The sequence below is a fragment of the Megalopta genalis genome, chromosome 2 (assembly GCF_051020955.1).
Source record: "Megalopta genalis isolate 19385.01 chromosome 2, iyMegGena1_principal, whole genome shotgun sequence".
In the NCBI taxonomy this organism is placed as follows: Eukaryota; Metazoa; Arthropoda; class Insecta; order Hymenoptera; family Halictidae; genus Megalopta; species Megalopta genalis.
The window spans coordinates 25,565,941-25,589,798 of NC_135014.1; the positions used below are offsets into that span (position 1 = coordinate 25,565,941).

General features: G+C 42.0%; 1 protein-coding gene across 1 annotated transcript in view; it reads right to left on the reverse strand.

Moving 5' to 3' along the window:
• The window catches only part of LOC117220621 (uncharacterized), a 59,477-nt gene that overhangs the window by 18,637 nt on the left and 16,982 nt on the right, over positions 1-23,858 (reverse strand). The window contains exon 4 of the mRNA XM_076519440.1: positions 12,873-13,092. Within this exon, the coding sequence (XP_076375555.1) occupies positions 12,873-13,092 (220 nt within the window). The remainder of the gene's footprint in view (positions 1-12,872; positions 13,093-23,858) is intronic.

A 23,858-nucleotide genomic window follows, 5' to 3' on the forward strand; every position in this document is an offset into this window, starting at 1 on the left:
TCTACGAAGTTCAATGACCTGTTTGCCACTTTTTTCAAAATGTTATGGTAGTTCAAGGAGCACTGACAACAAGCGTTTCACATGGATCATACACTTCCACACCCGACGAATTCGCGCCATTCTCAGTCGATTTTTCTCGCGAGAGAATTCCACGTTAATTGCAACATGCGTAACACCATCATTTCAATTCGAAAAGCGCGCGCCATATTTCGCCGATGATTTATCACGCACACAAGCGTCGCGCACGCAGGGAGCATAAAATATCTGCAGTATCGCGTTGCAACGCGTTCGAACCGGCTTTCATTTTTTTTTCATTTTTTGTTTTTTTTTTTTTTTACGTTTTCCCCTCCCGGGGTGAAACCCAACCCCTCTAAATATAATAATGATCTCTGGGCAGTTTTTCAGCTCGTTTAACATATTCATTAAAATCCTGGATAAAGTGTAACCGTTGCATTCGCGGGTCGGTTTACTGTTACGCGCGGCTTCCGCTTTCGGGCCGATCAATTACCGCTGGAAATTCGGGGCAACGACGATGCTCGTTCGCGCGCCGCGCTGAAATCGGATCGAAAAAAACAAATCGGTTCGGTCCGTCGCCAGATAAAAATTTCGCTCGACGCCAATTCCAACGGGGGGCGTGCGAGTTATGAAGTCGTCCGCTCCGGCCGGACGCGAACGTCTGTGTTTAAAGCGTTTTCTAAAACGCGGCGCACCCCTCCCCCCTCCCCCCTCCCCCGTGTACATCGCGGCGCCGGATGCATTATTCAAACACTTGTGCCCGTGGCCCGAACCCGTACACGTAACTTAAATAATGAAATTCAGCAGATCCGCCGGCTTTTTGCTCCTCCGCAGACTCGCTTTAACTCCCGGCCGGCGGAATATATTCCTGATAAACACACGCCGCCGCCGTCGCCGCCGAAGACGCTTCGCGGAACTTCCGTTTGCAAATAGGCAACTTTTTAATCTGTCGCGAGACCGGGCCGGGCCGGGCCGAGCCGGGGCTCCGCGATACCCGTCGAGTCGTGCCGCCGAAGCGAACCGACTTTCGGATCCGCGGCGGCGGCCGCCGAACCCTATCCTCCTGAAAACGAGACACTATCATCCGAACCGAACATCCTGCCTCCGGGGCAACATTCGCGAGAACAATGGTCGTTCGCGTTGCAGCCAGACATCGCCTGGCTCGAACCGATTCGCCCGTTTTACACGCGAGATATTCCAAGGTAGACACCGCGGGATTAACTCCACGGCTTCGAGGTGCTTCGAATCCGCGCGGAGATCGGGACTCCCGGTCTTCCGAGGAGTTTTGGTTTCGTCTGGAGCACGATATAATTAATTCGCTAGTTAGTTCGATATTTAATTCGATATTTAATTCGCTATTTAATTCGCTATTTAATTCGCTATTTAATTCGCTATTTAATTCAATATTTAATTCGATATTTAATTCGCTATTTAATTTGCTATTTAATTCGATATTTAATTCGATATTTAATTCGCTATTTAATTCGCCATTTAATTCGATATTTAATTCGCTATTTAATTCGATATTTAATTCGATATTTAATTCACTATTTAATTCGCTATTTAATTCACTATTTAATTCGCTATTTAATTCGCTATTCAATTCGCTATTTAATTCGCTATTTAATTCGATATTTAATTCGCTATTTAATTAATTATTTAATTCGCGATTTAATTTGATATTTAATTAGATATTTAATTCGATATATAATTCGCTATTTAATTCGATATTTAATTCGCTATCTAATTCGCTATTTAATTCGCTCGTTTCGACGGAGACGTGTTGAAAAAGTCGGGTTGATTCTGCAGTGTATTGTTCCACAACGTTTTCGGACTACTTGTAAATAATTTTGCGCGGTTTCTGGAACGTTTCCTTAATTTCGCACGGTTTTTGAAGCGTTCTCTTAATTTTATACGGCTTTCGAAACGTTTTCGTAATTTTATACAGCCTCGAAAACGTTTTCTTACTTTCGCACGATTTTTAAAACGTTTCTTCATTCCACACGCGCTTTTCGAAACGTTTCCCTACCTTCGTATCATTTCTAAAGGGTTTCCTCACTTTCGCACGATTTTTAAAACGTCTCCTTATTACCAGACGGTTTTTGAAACGTTCCCCAGCTTTGTACGATTTTTAACACGTCCCCTCAGTTTCGTCTGCTTTTACAAACTTTCTTCAGCTTTAGACAGCTTCGCTATTTTACTATTTATTATATTATATTTCACTATTTCACTGTTTACTATATTACTTATTTATTATTATTTTCCGGACATATTTCAAAAATATAAAAACATACACGATAGGTGTAATTTTTATCGTTTTCATCACTAAATGATAATAATAACAGAACACTAAAATAACATTAATAATTCATTTCATACGGAAATCTTCAACAAGCATTTCTTTTTCACGAGGACATGCTAGTCGAGCTCGTGGAAACTGCTCTAACACGAACCAAAAAATATTTACTAAAATCATAACATTTCTAAATTACAACGTTACCAACGCAACAAACTATGTACAATTATTCACGTTAACAGCCGAGCACGATAAAACGACATAAACCGTCAATTCACGTACAATAAAGCTCCCCTTTCTCTCCGTACGATTTGAATTCCAGGGCACAGAAATTGGGGCACAGAGATCGGAACGTCCACCGTGCACGAACGGAGTTCCCGGTTCGAGGAGCCAGCACCAGTTACGAAAGAAATTCCCGCGATGCGGCGGAGATCCGCGCCGCGTCCTCCGCCGCGGCGGACAAGTTTCCGAGGGGAATTGGTTTCCTCGTGGAGACTGAAGTTGCCAGAGCGAGGCAACCGATCCCGGGCAGGGACCCGAATCGCCGGGAACTGGCGATCAGCTGGGAAACTGGGTCGTCGGCGTGATCAGGACCCGGGACATTTAAATTTGACGGGGCCAGGCAGCGGAGCGTGCGATCATCGTCCCGCTCTCGAAAATAGAGCCGTGGCGCGCGTACACGGATCCGCGTTCCGCCGGTGAAAGGAAAGGGCGTGTGTGGCGCGGCGAGGCGTACAAGCTGCCACGTAAAGCCAGCAGCCAGCAGTCGGAGGGTTGGCAGGGTTGCCGGGGTGGCGGTAGTCAAAGTTTCGGCAGTTTGTAAGGAGGTACGAGGCACGCCTCTGCTCCTCCGCTTCTTCTTCGGTTACGGCTGAGGGATAACATAGTGCAGCTCCGTCGTCAAGTTAGCTCGACACCCAACTCACCGTTCCTTCCCCCCTCCTCGCCACCCCGCTCCACTGGTTACCGCCCTGCCCGCTTTGTCCTCGGGTTTTTCGCTCGGTTCGCTCCCTTCCATCTGTCTTTCTCCGTTTACTCCGCGCGGCCTCGGCTGCCTCGCCCTCGCCTCGTCCGCTTTATTGCTCTGTTGTTCCCGTCCTTATCCTCCTCCGAGCGTAACCCTTTTTCGCCCGACGAGCTCCAGAGCTTGCGGAACCGACCGCCACCCGCACCGCTGCCGAACCAGCCGCGGAACCAACGGCCCTTCAATCCGGCGCCGGCCGGATTTATTCCGGAGAGCCGAAAAGGGCCTCGGATCCTCTTCTCGTGATTCGTGATCCCCGCCGCCGTTTTGCGGCCTCGTTCAACCCCCCCACTCCACCCTCCAGATGGTCCCAAATCCCGAAATCCTGGCCGAGACCTCTCGAAAATCTACTTTCGAACCGTGAATGTAAACGGCTGCTTCGTTGAATTATGAAACACAGATTTTCAGCAGACCGCGGATTTTTATATGCGAGATAAAGGCCGTTTGCAGGACTAATTAATGCTAAATATTAGTACTAAAATATTATTAGGCTGTTGCAATTTCGGTTTTCCGTATAGACGGCTTGCGAGAAAATTGAAATTACCTTTCGGTTTGTTGAATTATTATTTCATCTCGGTCTGTCTCGAAATTACAGTCGTTTCTCCGGGAAATGCTACATTTCGGGTCGCTGGGAATTTCGCTAGTCCTGCGCCGATGTAATATATTGCTACGTCGATGCTAAGGGACGACGGAGTCGATCAAGCGTGGCACGCGACGTGGAAGACGACACAAAATGGTCTGTGTGCCGACTTTTCGGTTTATTAAATTGTTATTTAACCTCGGTTTATTTCGGAATTACTTCGGTTTTCTCGTAGAACAACGACCCGATATTTAGACATTATTTCCATTCGTTAATCGTTTCAACGATCGTGCTATTTTCCATGAATTCATGGAATCCGTAATTTAATTATATATATATTTGTGAAACTGTTTCTCCGGAATCGACGTTGATACTCCAATAGGATCGGAATTAAATAATTGATGCAAGGCGTCTCTATAAATAATGAAACTAGTCCGTGCTCTTCGATAGCTAGCTATTTAGGAAGCTAGCATAATCAGCTGGCTACTTAGCATAATGAGGAAACTGATGTTGGGTACTGAAACGGATACATTCTCCGGATATTTTTGAAAATCCATCGACCTGTTATATACGAATTGCGAGGGTTTTAAGCGAAATAGAAAGCTTCCTGTTTCTTTAGCTGAAACAACACTGACACGACGCTGCGTGGCGCGGCGTTTAAGCGATGCGATTCAGCAGCGAATTGTCACGAAGCAAGCCAAGCGAATTGTCTCGCGGCAACAGCAAAAGTTCAGCGATCGCTCATCCGGCCGAGCGCGGAATCGCGAACTGTTTAAACTGTCCAATAATCAATGAGAGTCCGAAGTTCTTTGCGTCGGCTCGGCAGACATCAATCAGACCGGAAGTTCCGGACTCGCTCGGTTAATCGAACGTTCTACCATTCATCAAAGCGGCGACAGTGGGACTGGATGGGGAAGTTAGGGTCGCGCAATTACTTTCACGCGCGGAGAAGTTGCACGCGTCATTGCGCGGCGTCTTCTTGTTCCCTAGGCAGCCTTGAAACCTGCATCACCTGACGGCGGACTCTGACCGGGGTGATAACGTGACCGAAACCTCGAAAGAGTCTTGCGAAAGTCCTTTGATTTAATCGGAGATCATTTTGTTCGGATTTTCTCTGCTCGGATGATTGCCACAGTTTTGGACAGAATCTGGCGACTTTCGGATCTTGGGTCGCATAATGGAGAATTATTTCGGATTTTTTGGCTGCGATGAGATTATCGGAAATTCTGTTGCTCTATTTTTCTTTTTTGTAAACGTGTGCATTTGCGTGGACATACGGAGTCTGTCGATTGCGAATTTGAACTTAAAATTTTGATGGATAACTTGATACGACTTGATACGACTTAGTACGACTTAGTACGACTTGATACGACTTGATACGACTTAATACAACCTAATAAGACTTTAAACAACTTGAAACAACTTAATTCAACTTAATATAAATTAATACAATTTAATACAACTTAATAGGACTTAATAAAACTTGATATGACTTAATACAACTTAATAGGTCTTAGTACAACTTTAATACGACTTTAAGCAACTTAATTCAACTTAATATAAATCAATAGAACGTAATACAACTTAATAAAATTTAACAGAACGTAATATAACTCAATAGAACTTAATACAATTCAATTTAACTTAATACAACTTAATATAATTGAACACAACTTAATACTAGATTTTATGCATTTTATGCATTTTCGACACGAATGCATCAAAAGCAAACCACTGTAAAACCATTCAAAAAATTTTCAAATGCTATAAAACTATTTGAAGCTTTTTAAAATAATTAAGAATAAAAATCAGTGTTCATGCGTCTCTGCGCCCATCTGCAATTAACGCAGCTTTCAATCTTTCAGAATTATTCGCAGCTCCTATATATCAGAGCGAAACAACTCAGCCATAGAATCGTCAAAAAATTGGCGTACGGGTGCAACGATGAGGAAAGGTCTTGAGAATGGAATGACCACTTTCGTCAGCCCCGCGGGACCCTGGAGCAGGTCCAAGGAGTCGAAGAGAATTCTGCTGCTCTATACCAGCGTCACGGGCCGCCGCGAGTCCCTCCTCCTCCTCTCCATCCCCTAATTCGAGGAGCCGTGAACCACGGCCAATGACATAACTTCGGTTATGGCGATTTTAAGATCGCGCCGATCGGCCGGCTAGCAAAAGTGAAGCTTCATGGCCGGATCACGGGATAGTCGAGCGTCGATTTGACTCTGCCGCGACCCGGGAAATCGTGATCGTGCCCAGTTTATTGCCACGATGTGTCTTTGAGCGGATACTATCGAGTTACGACACGCAACGACGACATAGTACGGTAATTTCTCACGGAAATGTTCGGAGGTCGGAATTGAAAGAGGTGGATCCGAGAATATTAAGTCGCGATTCTTCGGGCATCGTGGCTCGTTTTTATAGAATTCTTATTTCTAAGTTTTTTGCTACGATTCGAAGGCGATTCGGAGGCTACTTGCTACGATTCGAAGGCAATTCGGAGGCTACTTGCTACGATTCGAAGGCAATTCGGAGGCTGCTTGCTGTGATTCGAAGGCAATTCGGAGGCTACTTTCTACGATTCGAAGGCAATTCGGAGCCACGTGACACGATTCGAAGGCAATTCTAAGCAACGTGACACGATTTTAAGGCAATTCTAAAACTACATGATAGAAGTTGAAGGCAATTCTGAGACCACATGACACGATTTGAAGGCAATTCGGAGCCACATGACACGATTTGAAGGCAATTCGGAGACTAAATGATACAATTTGAAGGCAATTCGGAGACTAAATGTTACAATTTGAAGGCATTTCTGAGACCGCACGACACAATGCTAAAGCAATTCTGAGGCCACGTGACGCGATTCAAAGACATTTCAGAGGCCACGTGCCACAATTTAAAGGCAATTCTGCGACCACATGCCACAACTTCTGCGAACTTCTGCGGACTTGTGTGGACTTGTGCAGCCTACTACAGACTTCTGCGGTCTTCTGCGACACCGTCCCGCAAACAAATAAGCATAACAGAGCGTTTCCCGCCGAAGACGCGCCCCTAACAGGATAGAAACCCCGGCCCTCGTTACTTTCAGACTTATGATTTAGGGCCGATTTAATTACGAGCCACGCGAGTCACTGCTCCGAGCGATGAAAGCTGCTTAATAAATCAAAACGACGCGAAAGCGTTGGCAAGTTCGCGTTCGACGTGGCTCGGTTCCGGGTAATTACGACAGGCCAGGATTTACGAGTACGCCTTGGATCTTCGACAGCGCGGGGGCGGCGGAGCAACGATCCTCGCCGCGTGGCAGGTGCTACTGTGTCCCCCTGCCCCCTCTCCCGTGTTACGTAACGCCTTGAATATTAATTAATAAATAGATTCGTACGCGCGTAATTGGACGATCGCGATTTGCATTCCGGTGGTTACGTGATCGAAATATAGCGCCGGCTAATCGGCCGCTGACGGACGGTCCCGTCTCCGCGATCAACGCTCGGTCCCCGTCGTCACGCACGCGTTCCGATGGCCAAGGGTCCTCCGGCACACGTTCGCAATTTCCAGCGCGAAATGCCCGCGCCGTTCGAGCTCCGCGAACGTTGCCGACGCACGGCCGACGCTCGTTTCGCGTCAAATCGAACACTTTTTCCTGCTCGCGGGGATCGCGCGCGGAAATAAATCGCGACGTGCTCCGCGCGAGAAATTAGAAGCGGTTTGTGTCGCCGTTTTAATCCATTATTCGCCGATATTTCATTTTTGGGACACTTTTTTAAAGGTTTTTTTCTTCTACAAACCGCAACTTCTAAATAAAATGCAGGCATTGAAATAGTGAGAATGCAAGGGTTGCTTCAAAGTGCTGTAACTTCGCGAAAAAAAATTGCAGTCCCGTTTTTTTTATTTCAAATTAAAGAGGAAAGATCGAACTTTATTCTACACTAAACGGAATCTCCGCAAAAAGATTGTGCAGAGTCCGTGCATTTCGTCAAACTCGCCAATTCTCAATATGACGAATACCTTGTAAAAATGCAAGGGTTATTTCAAAGTGCCATAACATTGCGAAAAAAAATCGCAGTCCCGTACCCTTTTTAAAAAGTGAAAGCTTGAAACTTCTACTTTAAGGCAGTATTTCTCGATTTCAAATTTGACGACAAATAAATGAACAAATCACCGAATAACGATGCACTAGCGCGACGGAACGCGATTTCATCGATTCGTTCAACAGTCTCCAGGATTTTGATCGAACGTTCTCCGAAACGGTCGGCGGTGATTTAAATAAAGGAGCACGGAAGTCCGGAGCGCGCTTTATCACCGGCGCGAAGATTTATCTGGCGATCAAGCGACGCTTTCGAGTCGCGGCCCGATCGGGCTGGGCCCGCGTGTGGAACGAATTGCGCGGCTAACGACACGATGAAATGCGAGACGGGAATCGGCGTTAACCGTGCAAGCCGGTCGCGTGATCCGTTGCAATTGTTAAACGTGGCGTCTCATGCACGGCTAATATAAAATTAACGAACGATTTGGAAACAGCGTCCGCGCGGCCGCCGGACGGCTGTCGTGACGCGCGCTACAAGCCGCCCTGCACCTCGTAATCACCACTTCCCGTTGATTTACGGCGGCGAGTTTCTTGCCCACGCGGGCCGGGCTAAGAAAGTCGTCGCGGATAAGCGCAATCAGCCGGTAGTTGGACGATGGTCACGATACCGAGCCCGGGAGCACACGAGACAGAGTCGAAACCTCTCACATCGATCCTTCGGATTCAACGGCCTCGCGCCGCAGACACTCGCGAATATTTCCGCGATCTTCTTGGGAAACGTGGTTCTCGTGTCACGTGGTTCTCAGATATCGTCGGGTAACTTGCACCGTGTAATGTCAGATTAATATCGTACATGCACAGCTCATGAAAATTATAGTGTACACAAGCTTCGAAAAAAGATCGGCCAACTTTGAGCGACGATAACTCCCCGAGAAATCATCGTGGGACGATGACTCATTTTTTTAAATTAAAGCTTGAAACCTCTATTTTATTATAGTATTTTTCAATTTTATATTTGACACGCCCTCGTCATTGTAACCATTTAAACGCGAGACTATGTTTGTTGTAGTGGAAATTGCCAAGTTCGACGAAATACAGGGGTTGCAAAATTACAAGGGTCGATTCAAAGTGCTGTAACTTCGCGAGAAAAAATCGCAGCTTCGTTTGTTTTCCTTCAAATTAAAGAGAAAGAATCGAACTTTATTCCACTGTAAACAGCATTCTCGCGAAAAATTGTACAAAGTCCGTGCATTTCGTCAAACTCGCCAATTCTCAATATAACAAACACCTTGCAAGAATGCAAGGGTTGCTTCGAAGTGCTATAACTTTGCGAGAAAAAATCGCAGCTTCGTTTTTATTCCTTCAAATTAAAGAGAAAGAATCGAACTTTATTCCGCTGTAAACGGCATTCCCGCGAAAAATTATACAAAGTCCGTGCATTTCGTCAAACTCGCCAATTCTCAATATAACAAACACCTTGCAAGAATGCAAGGGTTGCTTCGAAGTGCTATAACTTTGCGAGAAAAAATCGCAGCCTCGTATTTTTTCCTTCAAATTAAAGAGAAAGAATCGAACTTTATTCCACTGTAAACAGCATTCCCGCGAAAAATTGTACAAAGTCCGTGCATTTCATCGCCAATTCTCAATATAACAAACACCTTGCAAGAATGCAAAGGTCGCTTCAAAATACCAGAACTCTACGAAAAAAAATCGCAATCATGTATCTCTTGATACGCGGGTTCAACGACCCCGATCACTCACGTGTCGCAAAATCAGCGGTCAACAGGGTTTCTGAACCTGTTCTCCCAAAAGCCTCGAAACCGGTTCGAAAAAAGGAGGTCCTGCGGTCATAGAAAGCCAGTCTCGTCTGGCGGCGACGCGACGCGACGCGACGTCTGCAATATTCATGGTCGCGTCGGGCAATTATCGCGGCTCGCGAGAGCGGATTCGCTCGGTGCGTAAACAGAAAGGTTGCGGGAGCGGCGTGCTGCCTGCGGATCGCGTGGCCGCGGAACGCTCGGCGGCCGCCGTGCGGTTAACAAGTTATCCGGGGGGGCCGCATTGAATAATGTAGAATTTAATTTCGGCCGGCCGGGCTCCACGGTCGTCATCGGTCCGCGGCGTTGATTCGTACCGTGAAACATTTAGCGGCCGTGAAATTTCCCATGCGACCGGTCGGCTGCGAGCCGGGACAGAGACCGTGGGCGGTCGGTGTCGCGCGTCGCGCGCGGCGTCGCGACGCCGCGCCGCTCCTCGTGTTTGTCGATGGACGAGAACCGGCCGGCGAACACGTCCGCTCTTCCCGCGATTCGTGCCTCGAATTTAGGACCGCCGCACGGAGAACGAGCTCGCGGAAACACGGGAAAAAATGGGCCGTTCGGTGACGGGGGGAGCCCGAAATGTCAGAGAGTGAGAGCCGACGGAAACGAGGTAGAAAGAGCAGGAACTTGGAGAGAAAAAAGAACGATCGGACGTTCTTTCAATATTTCTAGCGTTTTGTAATCGATCTGTTTATTTTTGTCATGATGCATGAAATAGAAAATGATGTTAACCCTTTGCACTCGAGCGGTGACTCTGAGACGGCACTAAAATTGTTATATCACGTTCTAAGATTATTTTTATATTGTCGGAGTTTAGATTTTAAATATTATTAAAAGTGTAACTGTTGCGTGAATCGCGAGAGTCAATTTCGTATGAATAAAATGCACTTTGTTGTATAAGATAGATATACTATAACACAGAAAAGTTAGTTTAGATTTATACAGTTAAGATGGCTTCGAGTGCGAAGGATTGAATAATGAAAAATATTAAAATATAATACAAGATTATTCCTCAGGTTATTTGAAGCAACTTTTTCCTTAGCGAAAATGCGATCCGCGGCTTCGTTTACGAGTTATTGACGAAAAACGCTGACCAATGAGGGGCAAGTTTGCTCTAGGCGGTGGGCGGTAGCCAATAGCGGCCGAGCCAATCGGCGGAACTGGGCTTCGACCGCTCATTGGCTCGGCCGCTTACCGCCAGCCGTATTCGCTTGGCATTGGTCGCTGTTTTTCGTTAATAACTCGTTAACGAAACCGCGGATCGCAATTTCGCTAAGAAAAAAGTTGCTTCAAATGACCTGAGGAATCACCCGCTATTATTTTAATTATAAAATTAAAATTTTTGATTATATTATAATCATAATTTTCAATTATAAAAAGTAATGACAATAAATAACAACCCTTTGCAGTCGAGCGGCGACTCAAAGACTCCATTAAAAATGACTGTGTCTTGAAATGATTTTAATATTATCAAATTTCATTATGTTCGAAGATTGTTGCATCGGTCGCAAAATTCAATTTCGTGAAAATACATCAGGCTGTATAAAATGGAAATAATCTATATTCTACAATCCAAATTCTATAATCGAGAAGACTGTTTCGACAAAGGGTTTCGTAAAGGGTTGACCGACTTCTAAGGGTTGACAGAGATTAACGAAATAAATATTAAATAAAAGTCAGCAACAACAAGAAAAATAAACTAAACTCCGTAGAAAATTCTCGAACGTGCAAAATGGCTCCCGGTTAATGTCAGAAGGGTTGAGCACGGCTCGGGGCGCCACCTAGATTAACCATAGAAAAATGGGATCGTCTTCGCGAAGGCAGAACTCGAGATGCAGGGAGGCAGAACTTCTCAAGAACTATGAACATGGTCGGTAGAAACTATGGGAACGCGGTAACTGTCGGGACGTGAAAGAGGGGGCGGGAGGAGGGGATGGAAAAAACCGGTGAGCCGCGTTACGGATTAACGGGGCCGACTCTGTGCTGCAACGATGATGCACTTCCCGGGTATCCGAGCGTCCGGACAGCTCGTGAGATATTCAACGGACCGAATATCCGGGCAGATTATACGATTTTCCTTTTTTCGCCGCGGTTCACCCCTGCCCATCCGTTTCCCCAGCGTTTTCCTCTTTTTCTATTTCTTGTTGGCTCGCCCGCACTCGTTTTCTTTTGCGTAGCACGCGAAGTTTTAGGGGTTCGACGCACACACAGGGCTGTTCGCCGAGGATTTAGCCGGCCAAAATTATTTTCTTTTCGCTCGGCGTGCCGAGAATGTACCTACTATCTTATTTATCGTATCAGGATAATTATAGACGAATAAAGATAATTGTAAACGGATGGAAATGATTGTGAAGAAACGACGATAATTATAAACTGAGAGAAATGATTATAGACGAACAAAGATAATTATAAACGGATAGAAATAATTGTAAAGAAACAACAATGATTCTAAAGAGATAGAAACGATTGTAAACAAACAGAAATAATTATAGACGAACAAAGATAATTATAAACGGATAGGAATAATTGTAAAGAAACAACAATGATTCTAAAGAGATAGAAACGATTGTAAACAAACAGAAATAATTATAGACGAACAAAGATAATTATAAACCGTTAGAAATAATTGTAAAGAAACAACAATAATTATAAACAGATAGAAATGATTGTATATACCAATAGAAATAATTATAAACAAACAAAAATAATTATAAACAGACAGAAATAATTACGAACAGATAGAAATAATTGTGAACAAATAGAAATAATTATAAACGGATAGAAATGATTGTAAAAAAAAGATAGAAATAATTATGGACAAACAGAAATAATTACAAACAAACATAAATAATTCAGAACAGATAGAAACAATTATGAACGAATAGAAATAATTATAAGCAAATGGAAATAATGAGGAATGGAAGCATCTTTGTCAAGAAAAATAATTAAAGAATAAAAGCGTATAATTACCAGAAACATCCCCTATCTGAGAACTATATTAATTTAATCTCGGTTTACGTGCAGCGCTCCTCGAGATACGTTTTCAAAAATGGTAATGATCCATGGAGATTCCGAACGGTCTCGGCATCCCTCAAGAACGAATAAAAGAAACGTACCTGGTATTATTGAAAACTTCATCCAAAGCGTGTCTCAGGCTCTTCTCAGTCAATTCAGTGAATTCTACGACTACAGCGACACCCCTGGCTTGGGCCGCCATAGCATTCAGATGCTGATCCCCGAACAATGGCATCAATACCATCGGTACTCCGCTATGAACGCCCTCCGACAATCCCAGGAGACCGCCGTGACCGAAGTAGCACTTAACGTTCGGATGATCTGCGAGGACAAAAATGCTCCCGTTATTTTTCATCTTATTCCTCTTTCTCCGACGATACGCGGACTAAGAAACCATTATTTGTACATTCGATCGTCTCGTAATGCGGTATTTATTTATAGCGTTCGAGAAATTGCAAAATGGAAGAAAATTAGTAACGGAAATTAAAATGTTCCATGATTTTTAAATACTTTTTGTGAGCTGATTTTTGAATACTTCTTGTGAACTGATTTTTAAATTCTTTTTGTGGACTGATTTTTAGATATTTTCGGTGAACTGATTTTTGAATAGTTTTTGTGGACTGATCTTTAAATATTTTTCGTGGACTGATTTTTAAATAGCTTTTGTGGACTGATTTTTAAATAGCTTTTGTGGACTGATTTTTAAATATTTTTTGTGAACTGATTTTTAAATAGCTTTTGTGGACTAATTTTTAAATAGCTTTTGTGGACTGATTTTTAAATACTTTTTATGGACTGATTTTTAAATACTTCTTGTGAACTGATTTTTAAGTACTTTTTGTGAACTGATTTTTAAGTACTTTTTGTGGACTGATTTTTAAATAGCTTTTGTGTGGACTGATCTTTAAATACTTTTTGTGGACTGATATTTAAATAGCTTTTGTGGACTGATTTCTAAATACTTTTTATGGACTGATTTTTAAATACTTTTTGTGAACTGATTTTTAAGTACTTTTTGTCGACTGATTTTTAAATACTTTTGGTGGACTGATTTTTTAATACTTTTTGTGAATCGATTTTTAAATACCTTTTGTGAATCGATTTTTAAATACATTTAGCGAACTGATATGGCATTTACATGAAAATGTAACGCATGAACATGTTACGAATTTAATTTATCAATGCACAAATTGTTGAAAACGCTATTAAAAATCGACTATCACGACGACGAAGCTCCAATTAACAAAACTTGATTTTTCACGTAGAATCATCCCCTCCACCGATGCGAGGACACCCTGGGCGAATCCTCGGTCCGTAGATAAAAAGAGCCTGTTCCAAGAATTCCGTCTACGTTGGCCGCGATAAAAGTTCCGCTCGATTCCCCCGGGAAGCGACAAAAGGTCGCGAGAGCTCCCTCATAAATACGCAACGTTAGATTTCGTCGCGCCGTCAAATATGAAAGATTTTCGGCGCCCGGGGATCAGAGGGGTGGGCGCGGCGCCCGGCCGATACGAGCTTATTATGGCCGCCGGTGTGAATGCTATCTTCGCCGGAAGGATCACGTCAGCCCGTATAATAAGGGAGGCCGGGAGGACTTCCGGGTACGGCGGCCCGTTTAAAAGAAATCCCGGCGTCACGGATGCTCCTCTGAAAAATTCCGGCGAACGCCGAGCGTTTATCGCGCGCGAGAAACCCGGCGTCTCCCGGCGATAGAGGGGCCCCGCATGCTGCCGCGTCATCGTATACCACCCGATTCCGCACCTCCGGCGTCGATTCTAATGTCAAATTCCATTACGCCAGCCCTCGGCTCGCCCGACAGCCCCGTTTCGCCCGCGGAGACCTCTACGGGGTGTCGCGGAAGTATAGTCATCAGAAAGACATTTTTTTCCTGCGAACGCTACGTTTCGTTCGCGTTCGCTGAAAATAACCGATGGAATTGACGACGATTATTCGAACGTTCGAAACAACCCTTATCCTTCTTCAACTTTCATGTCACAGTGATGTCTCCCTAATTGACGCTCAGATTGTCTACAAAAATGGACGATTTAAGTAGAGAATAGTAATGAATAATAATAATAATAATAAATGTCCGCGTCCGACACGTTATATAAAATCGTAGAATTTACTTCCTCGACACCCTGTGCATGCTCGGTTACATACACCCACACGTGCCATCCTCGAACGCAACTTTCGACGAGCGTCACTCGAGGTTTCGCACTCGATACGTCTTCGTGGAACGCGCGCGTCAATACGTGACAGAGGATATCTATCGGCTGGCATGAATTTTTGCAACCGACGGCGGTTATGCACTAGCACTCTGCTCTCTCTTTCCCCCTCTCTCTCTCTCTCTCTCTCTATTTCCCTCTCTCTCGCGCGCTCTTTTTCTCGCCCTCTCTCTCTCGCGCGCTCTTTTCCTCGCGCTCTCTCTCTCGCGCGCTCTTTTCTTCGCGCTCTCTTTCTCGCGCTCTCTCTCACCCGCTCTTTCCCTCGCGCTCTCTCTCCCTCGCGCTCTCTCTCGCGCTCTCTCTCTCTCTCACGCGCTCTCTTTCTCGCGCGCTCTCTCTCTCTCTCTCTCACGCTCTCTCTCGCGCTTTCTCTCCCTCGCTCTCTCTCTCTCTCTCTCACTCTTCCTCTCTCATCCGACACGGAGGGAAAAATCGGTCGACGACGCGGCGCTCCGCCGATTTCCTCGAGATTCTATCTGCTACACCGCAAACACTTTTACGCCGTCTGTAACGAAGAAATAACGCGTTGGCATTTCCCGGGGATGTTACCCGCGTTTTACGACGCGGATGCTCGCCGCCGGGGAATTGATATTTCGATCTCGTCCGACGAGCCAGTCGCGAATGTAACCGATAACTAGACTTCCATCTTCATGCAAATTCCCATTTTCATGTATCGCCGCATGCGGAACGCGGCGCGAACGGAACCCGTGTTTCTATGGTTAGAAGGTTCTTTGATAATGGAACTACGGTGAGAATTCTCCGGAATTCTTCTCTTCGGCTTCGAAACGAAAATGGACAATTTGGGAAGAGGAGGAACGATTACTCGAGCTCTGCTCGATTTTATAATTGCTGACAATAGGCAACTATAAAAATTAACGGCGAGCTTCGAATTAGCGTATCTGCTACTCCCAAATTGTTCATTTTTTGAAGCCGCAATTAGGGAACGTTCTACTAAGCGTTAATTAGGGAGAATTTACTGTACTTCCAAACGCGGTTTATACATTGTTTTGTAACAATTATAAGATTGATATAAACTTTGTACAATTTCTGTTGCGACTGGAATACGTTGAAAATATTAAAAAGAGAAAATGCATCATCGTATTTCTGTCATTTTTTATTAAGCAATTTTAATCTCTACAATAATCATGGTATTGATTAATATTATTAATATCATTGATTATTATACAAATATTCGTTCAGTGTATAGTATATAAATATTCATTCAACATACAATACATAAATATACATATATTATAATTAATATATAATATTATATTATATTGTATTTAATATATAAATATATTATATAATATATAATGTGTGTGTATTTAATATATGGAATATAATACTTTTAATATATCAAACAATATATTTAATATATAAATAAATGTATATATTATATATAATATATATTTATATATTAAATATATTATACATATATACAAATATACATAAATATTAATTCCAGTCTTGAAACATTTCAATGAGTCGAAAATATTCCATCAGTATCGTTCAATTCTTTATTTCTAATTCGAACAAAATGCCCGACTAGAAGAAATTCATTCAGCTAATTATCCTAATTGAATATTTCTTCCAAATAGTCCGAGTAATGCCTAATTACGTTACCAGCCCTACGACCTAGTGCAAAGAATTGCGCGATGTTCTCGTTCGAGACAGAAAAAAACGCGCGAATTTCTGCAGGCCATCTCCGCGACGGCCACGTTTTCGGGAGATCCGGCAAGTCGCGCGAAGACAGCGTCGTAAGCCGTTAATCCAATGGCAAAGTAGACAATCATGTTCCGGTTAATTCGAAGCGTCGCGGGTGGTTGATGCCGATCCGGCAAATCCGCGGGGCAAATTGAATCGCGATCGATCCCTCCCCCCATTCGAAATTTCGCCTCGAGGCGATGCCTCGGAGCGTGCTCGCGCGCGCGGCGTTAGCATGCTACCGTCTCGTCGGACCCCCGGCCTGATCTAATAGACCCCGCGAAAGTAGCAAAAAAAGGTCGATCCTATTCCTTAATGGAGGCCGGCCGGAACAAAGTGGACCCGGTGTGCAGAATGATTTCGCTTTTATCCGAAGAGGTAACGCGATCTCTCTCCCCGCGGGCGCCCCCGCGCCCACCTTTTCCGCCGTTAAACGCGATACTCGAGGGCATTGCGTGTCAACACGCGCCCCCTCCGGCCCCCTCCGGCCCATCCGGGTAGTTCCATCCCCGATATCGTTGCCTCTAAAATCAATTACATTAGCGGATCGTATGCGAATTGACAGAATCGATTGCAAACATGTCGTGAATGGAACGATGGCGGCGCTCTGTGATCAAGGAGAGTCAGCGCCGATTTATCAAACCGACGTCCGGGGGCCCCGTTTATTCGATCCACACAGGCCGACGACGGGCTCTATTCAAATTCTTTCGCGAAAAATGCGGCAGATCGATCTTCCGTCTTCCGGGCTCCTTGCTCCGTCGCGCAAATATTAGTCGCGCGACTAACGAGCCAACTCGCTGCGCCGCGAATAATTTCCGGCACGAGGCGACTTCCGCATTTTTACCGGTATTTAAACGAGAATCAAACATCGTGTTTGTATACTTCTTTCGTTGGAGATAATAGGAAATGGAAGTATGTAAATGCAGTTTCGATTTTGATTTTTGTTCAAGTGCTCGGTAAAAATGTAAACGTTACTTTGATTATTGATCGCAGCACTGGAGGTAGCCTCTTTTAGCTGAGACACCCTGTATATTTGAAAAAAGAAACTTGGACTATGGTATTTGTATATTTATATATTATAAATAATAGAAAATAGAAATATATTTAATAGAAGAATATAAAAATAAATAAAATAATAAGAGAATATAAGAGAATATATACTTCCATTTTTATATTTTTTTATTAAATATATTTCTATTTTCTATTATTTATAATATAGAAATATACTCCTATTTTTATATTCTCTTATTATCGTATTTATTTTTATATTCTTTTATTAAATATAATTCCATTTTCTATTATTATTCTATTATATTCCATATTATAAATAATATAATAATATTTCTATAATGGATAATATTTCTATATTATAAATAATATAAAACAGAAATATATTTAACGAAAGAATATAAAAATAAATAAAATAAAATAAACGAATATAAAAATACAAGTATATTTCTATATTATAAATAATAGAAAACAGAAATATATTTAATGAAAGAATATAAAAATAGAAGTATATTTCGACATTATAAATAATAGAAAATAGAAATATATTCAACGAAAAAATATAAAAATAAATAAAATAATAAACGAATATAAAAACAGAAGTGTATTTCTATATCACAAATAATAAAGAACAGAAATATACGAATATATAGAACAAGCACCGTCCGAACAAAGGAAGAAGCTGCAAGGTGAAAGGTCACGGATTTCCCCATCAAGATAGAAGCAACCGTAAAGGTTCCACGGTGCCAGTCGAGTAGCGCGAATCAACGATTTCCACGGTTTCGCAAAAAGAAGAAGAGAACGTTGGCGCGGCGAGTTACGATCAGCTGTTCGACGTCGTGCACCTTTTCGCGTGGGCCGTCCGAAGCGTGCGAAGTATGTAAAATACTCGGGGCAGAACGCGGCCCCGATCTTATCGAGGCCACGAAGACCGAGGAGGTGGCTATAGTAGTAGCCGGTGGCTATAAGGGATCCATGGAACCGGGACCAGGACACAGCAGTCACGGGACAAGATAATCAAATTAAAGCGATCGATCCCAGCCTCCCCTCCGGTCGAGTTACCGGCAGTTTCTAGCTAGATTATCTGGCCACCGAGGAGGCGGCTCGGAAAAGCAGCCCGCGCGAGCTCCAACTCGATGCCATTGCTTCGGGGAAATCGTGTGCGACTCGGTTTCGGGATTAATTGTAAATTGTTGTTCGAATTGTCAATTCTTTGGTGAACCGGCGACGTTTTTGGACACGATGGCGACAGGCATAATTGAAATGATGAGGAGTGCCTTCGATTATGTGCAATTCGTGAGCCTAATGGCAGGATGGTCCGACGATTTTTATGCATTTATGGGGTTTGCGGAGGTTTGATAAGGTTGATTCTTGGCTGCCATGATCGATTTTCATTGCAATCGTACTCTGGTAGACTGTTAAAATTTTTGAGAAAATAATGCTGGTCATTTTTAACGCTAGAATTACCAGTGAAAATTTGTAACTTTTACGGTTTTTGATATTCTAAAAATATTCGTGCGAGAAATTTTTAGCTGCACTTCTTTAACGAAGAATATATTAAAATATAAATCGTGCGCGTTTTAAATAAATTCAGTCTTGGCATTGTTATAAAACAATAGACATTAGTCGCGTTTAGGGCTCGGTAGTTTTAGTGTTAAAAACGTACATGCATACTATTTGTAAATTTATTTGGATGATACTGACTTATATATATATTTCATATTTATTACTCTACTGTTTTTTATATTCATTATACTACTATATTTTATATTTATTATGCTACTATATTTTATATTTATTAGTTACTATATATTTTATATTATATATATATACTGTACTATATTTTATATTTATATTATTAATTTCTAGATTTTATATATATTACATTATATGTATATTTATATATCTTACCAATAGGCTGAGAATTTATATGCATTTAAGAAATTTACATATTTTCTGAATACGAGAAAGTATGTACATTGAGAAACATATTCGATATTTAACATTAAACCTCTACAAACTCTAATTTATTATTTAAACGTTGTTTTAAATCTTCGGTAAATCTACTATTAACAACATCTATTCTTATCTACTAGTCGTTCCCTCAATTTAAAATTCTCGCTCGACACGATTGTTTGTTCCACTTATTAATTGCTTCGGTTTGTAAAAGAAAAATTGCTCTACTTTTACGAGATACGACAGACATTGTTTGACGTCGATTGATTGCTATCCAATAGCGTTGTATCAACACACCGCAGAGTTATCCTCTTTAATCGAACGTGCACACACACACACACGCACACAAATCTCGGACAAGAGGAAATTTTCTGAGGCGAGTGCGTCTCAAACAATGTTCGAACTCTTAACAAATAATACCAGGAGCAAGCAAACAAGGAAAAAGAGCGAGTCATCGCACGCCCGCGCTACGTGTTACATGGAACGATACTGAAAAACCGGAATTTCGCAATGTATGCAAACTGTTATTCATTGTCATTATCCGTCACGCGGTTATGGTCGTGCAATTTGAAACACTTATTAGCTACTATTAGCAGCAATCGATGCACACTTGTCTGATAATGCGAGACACGCGTTGCATCGACATGCACGATATATCACTCGCAAATGACATTAGAAATGCTGACACACCCGCGCACACGCAACGTTCAGATTTTAAACGTTTAACATTATTTTTAATGTTGCTCGAAATCTTCGGAACTGGTTTGCACACGCCATAATTGGCGCAAGATTTTATTATTATATCGTAGCGATTCTGATTGTTGACGCAATCCAGCGATTAGGCACGTCGGTTTTCTATTTGAAAAATTTATGCTTCGCTAAAAAGTCGACTTTGCGATCTGACCATTTTTATGTAAATCCTTCGACGCGTTGTCTATAGATAGTAGAAATTTTATCAATTTATGTGCAATCGTTTAGGCGTGAAAAATTCGAAAAATTTTTCATGCAATCAAAAAATTCAAGTTAAATAAAATATTGTTCCCTTGCGATTAAAAAATCGAAGTCAAATAAAATATTGTTCCTCTCTGACATTGTTTTATACGATCAAAAAATTCAAGTCGAATAAGATATTGTTTCCCTTTGACATTGTTCCATACAATCAAAAAATTGAAATCAAATAAAATACTGTTGCTTTCTCACATTGTTTTATACGATCAAAAAATTCAAATCAAATAAAATATTGTTTCCCTCTGACATTGTTTCATACAATCAAAAAATTCAAGTCAAATAAAATATTATTCCCCTCTAAGTCAAATAAAAATTGAAATCAAATAAAATATTGTTTCCCTCTGACATTGCTTCATACAATCAAAAAATTCAAGTCAATTAAAATATTATTCCCCTCTAAGTCAAATAAAAAAAAATTCAAGTTAAATAGAATATTATTTTCCCTTGAGATCGTTTAATTAAGAAATTCAAGTCAAATGAAATATTCTTTTCCCCCTGACATTGTTTCGAACAATCAAAAAATTGAACTCAAAAGAAGCATGGAAATTCAATAAACTATTGCAACTGTTATCTCACGCAGTATACTTCGCTGACAAGTGTAACCCCGGCGTTTCCCTTTAATAACAGCCCCGTAATCGCGAAGCGAAGACAACATCGGTTTCCACGGTGCAACTCGAAGTTATGAGACGTTTCCCTGCAATTTGCAGTGGCCGGCACAGCGCAATCGATTCCACGAGTCCGACTACTAAGCTACCAACTACCAAATTGTCGCCAAAGAAGGTCGGAGGCTGCGAGAGGCCACCGGCAAGGATGAAGTCTTCTTCTCGGGCAGGTTTAACGGTGATTTATGTTGCCAGCAGAGTCGTTAGCGAGTTGCCTAATTAAAGTGATTCCGGGCAGCGCGGGCTGGAAAGCCTCGCAAAACTACCTGGCCGGGAATTCCCGCGGTCCTGTCGTCTTATCCTTGGCCAAACAGCCAAACAACGGAGCCCCGAAACCCGTCGAAAGAACGTCTTTGTCTCGAAGGAACCTGGCCGAGCATTCAGAACGTGCTCGGCGAATCATGCCTCAAAGAACAACCTCACCCCCGTAGCCTACTTCCGGCGATCAACCGATCATTATCTACTTAAGGACCCGGTCAATCAACTTAATGACCGTTCCATACTAATGCGCCCCGGACAAAGAGAAACTTGGACCGTTGTAATGACCGAGGTTACGATGATACGACAGATATTCGGCGAAGGAGGTGTTCGGGCGATTGTTATTTATTTTTATATTATTTATATTTGTATTATAAATTTTGTATTATATTTTATATCATTTATATTTGTATTACATTTTATATTATTTATATTTGTATTATATTTTATATTGTTTATATTTGTATTATATATTTTGTATTACATTTTATATTATTTATATTTGTATTATATATTTTGTATTATATTTTATACTATTTATATTTGTATTATATATTTTGTATTACATTTTATATTATTTATATTTGTATTATATATTTTGTATTATATTTTATATCATTTATATTTATATTATAAATTTTGTATTATATTTTATATTATTTTATGTATTTATTGATTTATTGTTATTTGATTTGTATGCAGTCAAAGTAGACTCAAGTTGTTGCACCGAAAATACAAGTCGCTGGTATTAAGATTGCATTAACGAAGTTTAAAGATGTTTGGATAATATTTGCGGGAATTATGCAACATTTATTAGACCATTTTATTTGGTCTATTAATGGACTATTTATTTGCGGAAATTGTCCTGCATTTATTACAACAATGCACTGAAGCATGAATGAAGTTTGAAGATGTTTGGATAATGTTTGCGGCAATTGTCCTGCATTTATTACAACGATGCACTGGTGCATAGTAACGAAATTTTGAAATTACGTGAACGAAGTTTGAAGATGTTTAAACAATGTTTGCGGGAATTATCCTGCATTTATTACAACGATGCACTGAAGCAGAGTGCGAAATTTTGAGATTGCATGAACAAAGTTTAAAAATGTTTGGATAATATTTGCAGATATTATGAAGTATTTATCACAACGATGCACTGTAACAGAATAACAAAATTTTGAGATTACATGAATGAAGTTTAAAGACGTTTAAACAATGCTTGCGGGAATTATTCTGCATTTATTACAACGATGCGCTGAAGCAAAATAACTGAATTTTCAAGTCGCATGAGCGAAGTCTGAAGACGTTCGGACATTGTTCAAGCAAGTTGAGAAGCAACGACGCACGAAAATATATTCGAACGCGTACCACATTATAATCTAAACCAAGAAAAACATGCCCGTAAGATGCAAATTCCGCGAGTAACATTGTGACAACTGCGCGATAAAATTATCGTCGAAAAGTTTGCGGTTGCGTAAACAACATTATGCAGGAAATTATGCAGAATTTCTAGCAGCGACGCGTTGAAGCAGAATAACGCTACACAATATTCCAATTTTTGGCAGTGAAAAATTATAGATTTTCGGCGAGCAAAAATTATACAAAATTGCAAAGAACCGTGGCTTCCGGAAACGCAATCCTAATCGCCTCGAACTTCGCAACATCGACGCTCGAGTCTTCGACAAACTTCGACGTTACTTCCAAGACACGCGCGCGAACATCTTTCCGTTTAAAATCGTCGAGCCGAAGCACGGAGCATCGCGGAACAATTTTTCGTCGCGTTTCCTATATTTATACCGTTTCCGCCGTTTCCACGGCGTCCGCTTATCGGCGTTCAGCTAGAAAGCAGAAGACCGCCCGATATCACGGTAATTTGGATTCGACAGGCGCATCAAGTGGCAATTGTTCCCTTTCCGGATGATTTTGCAATCCGAGAATAATGTGCTATTCGATGATCGAAACCGGATACGTTGCCGTATCAACACCGGCCGCGATATCATTTCGAAGTATCGAAAGCTCCTCGACTATGCAAAGCGGCTTTGAATGTTTCTAAACTATTTGACGCTCGCCGCCTCCGCGCTATAGCAAATACCGGGCCCGCCGATTCGTAGCCCGTTTCGGCCTCGAAATCCGCTTTCGATACATTTCGCAACGATTTTCGATGGTACCGCCGGCCTCGATCAATTTCAATCGCAAGAGTAGAATTTCAATTTCGATTTCGAGCACCGAAGCGGGGAGAGGAAGAGGGGGAGGATCTCCG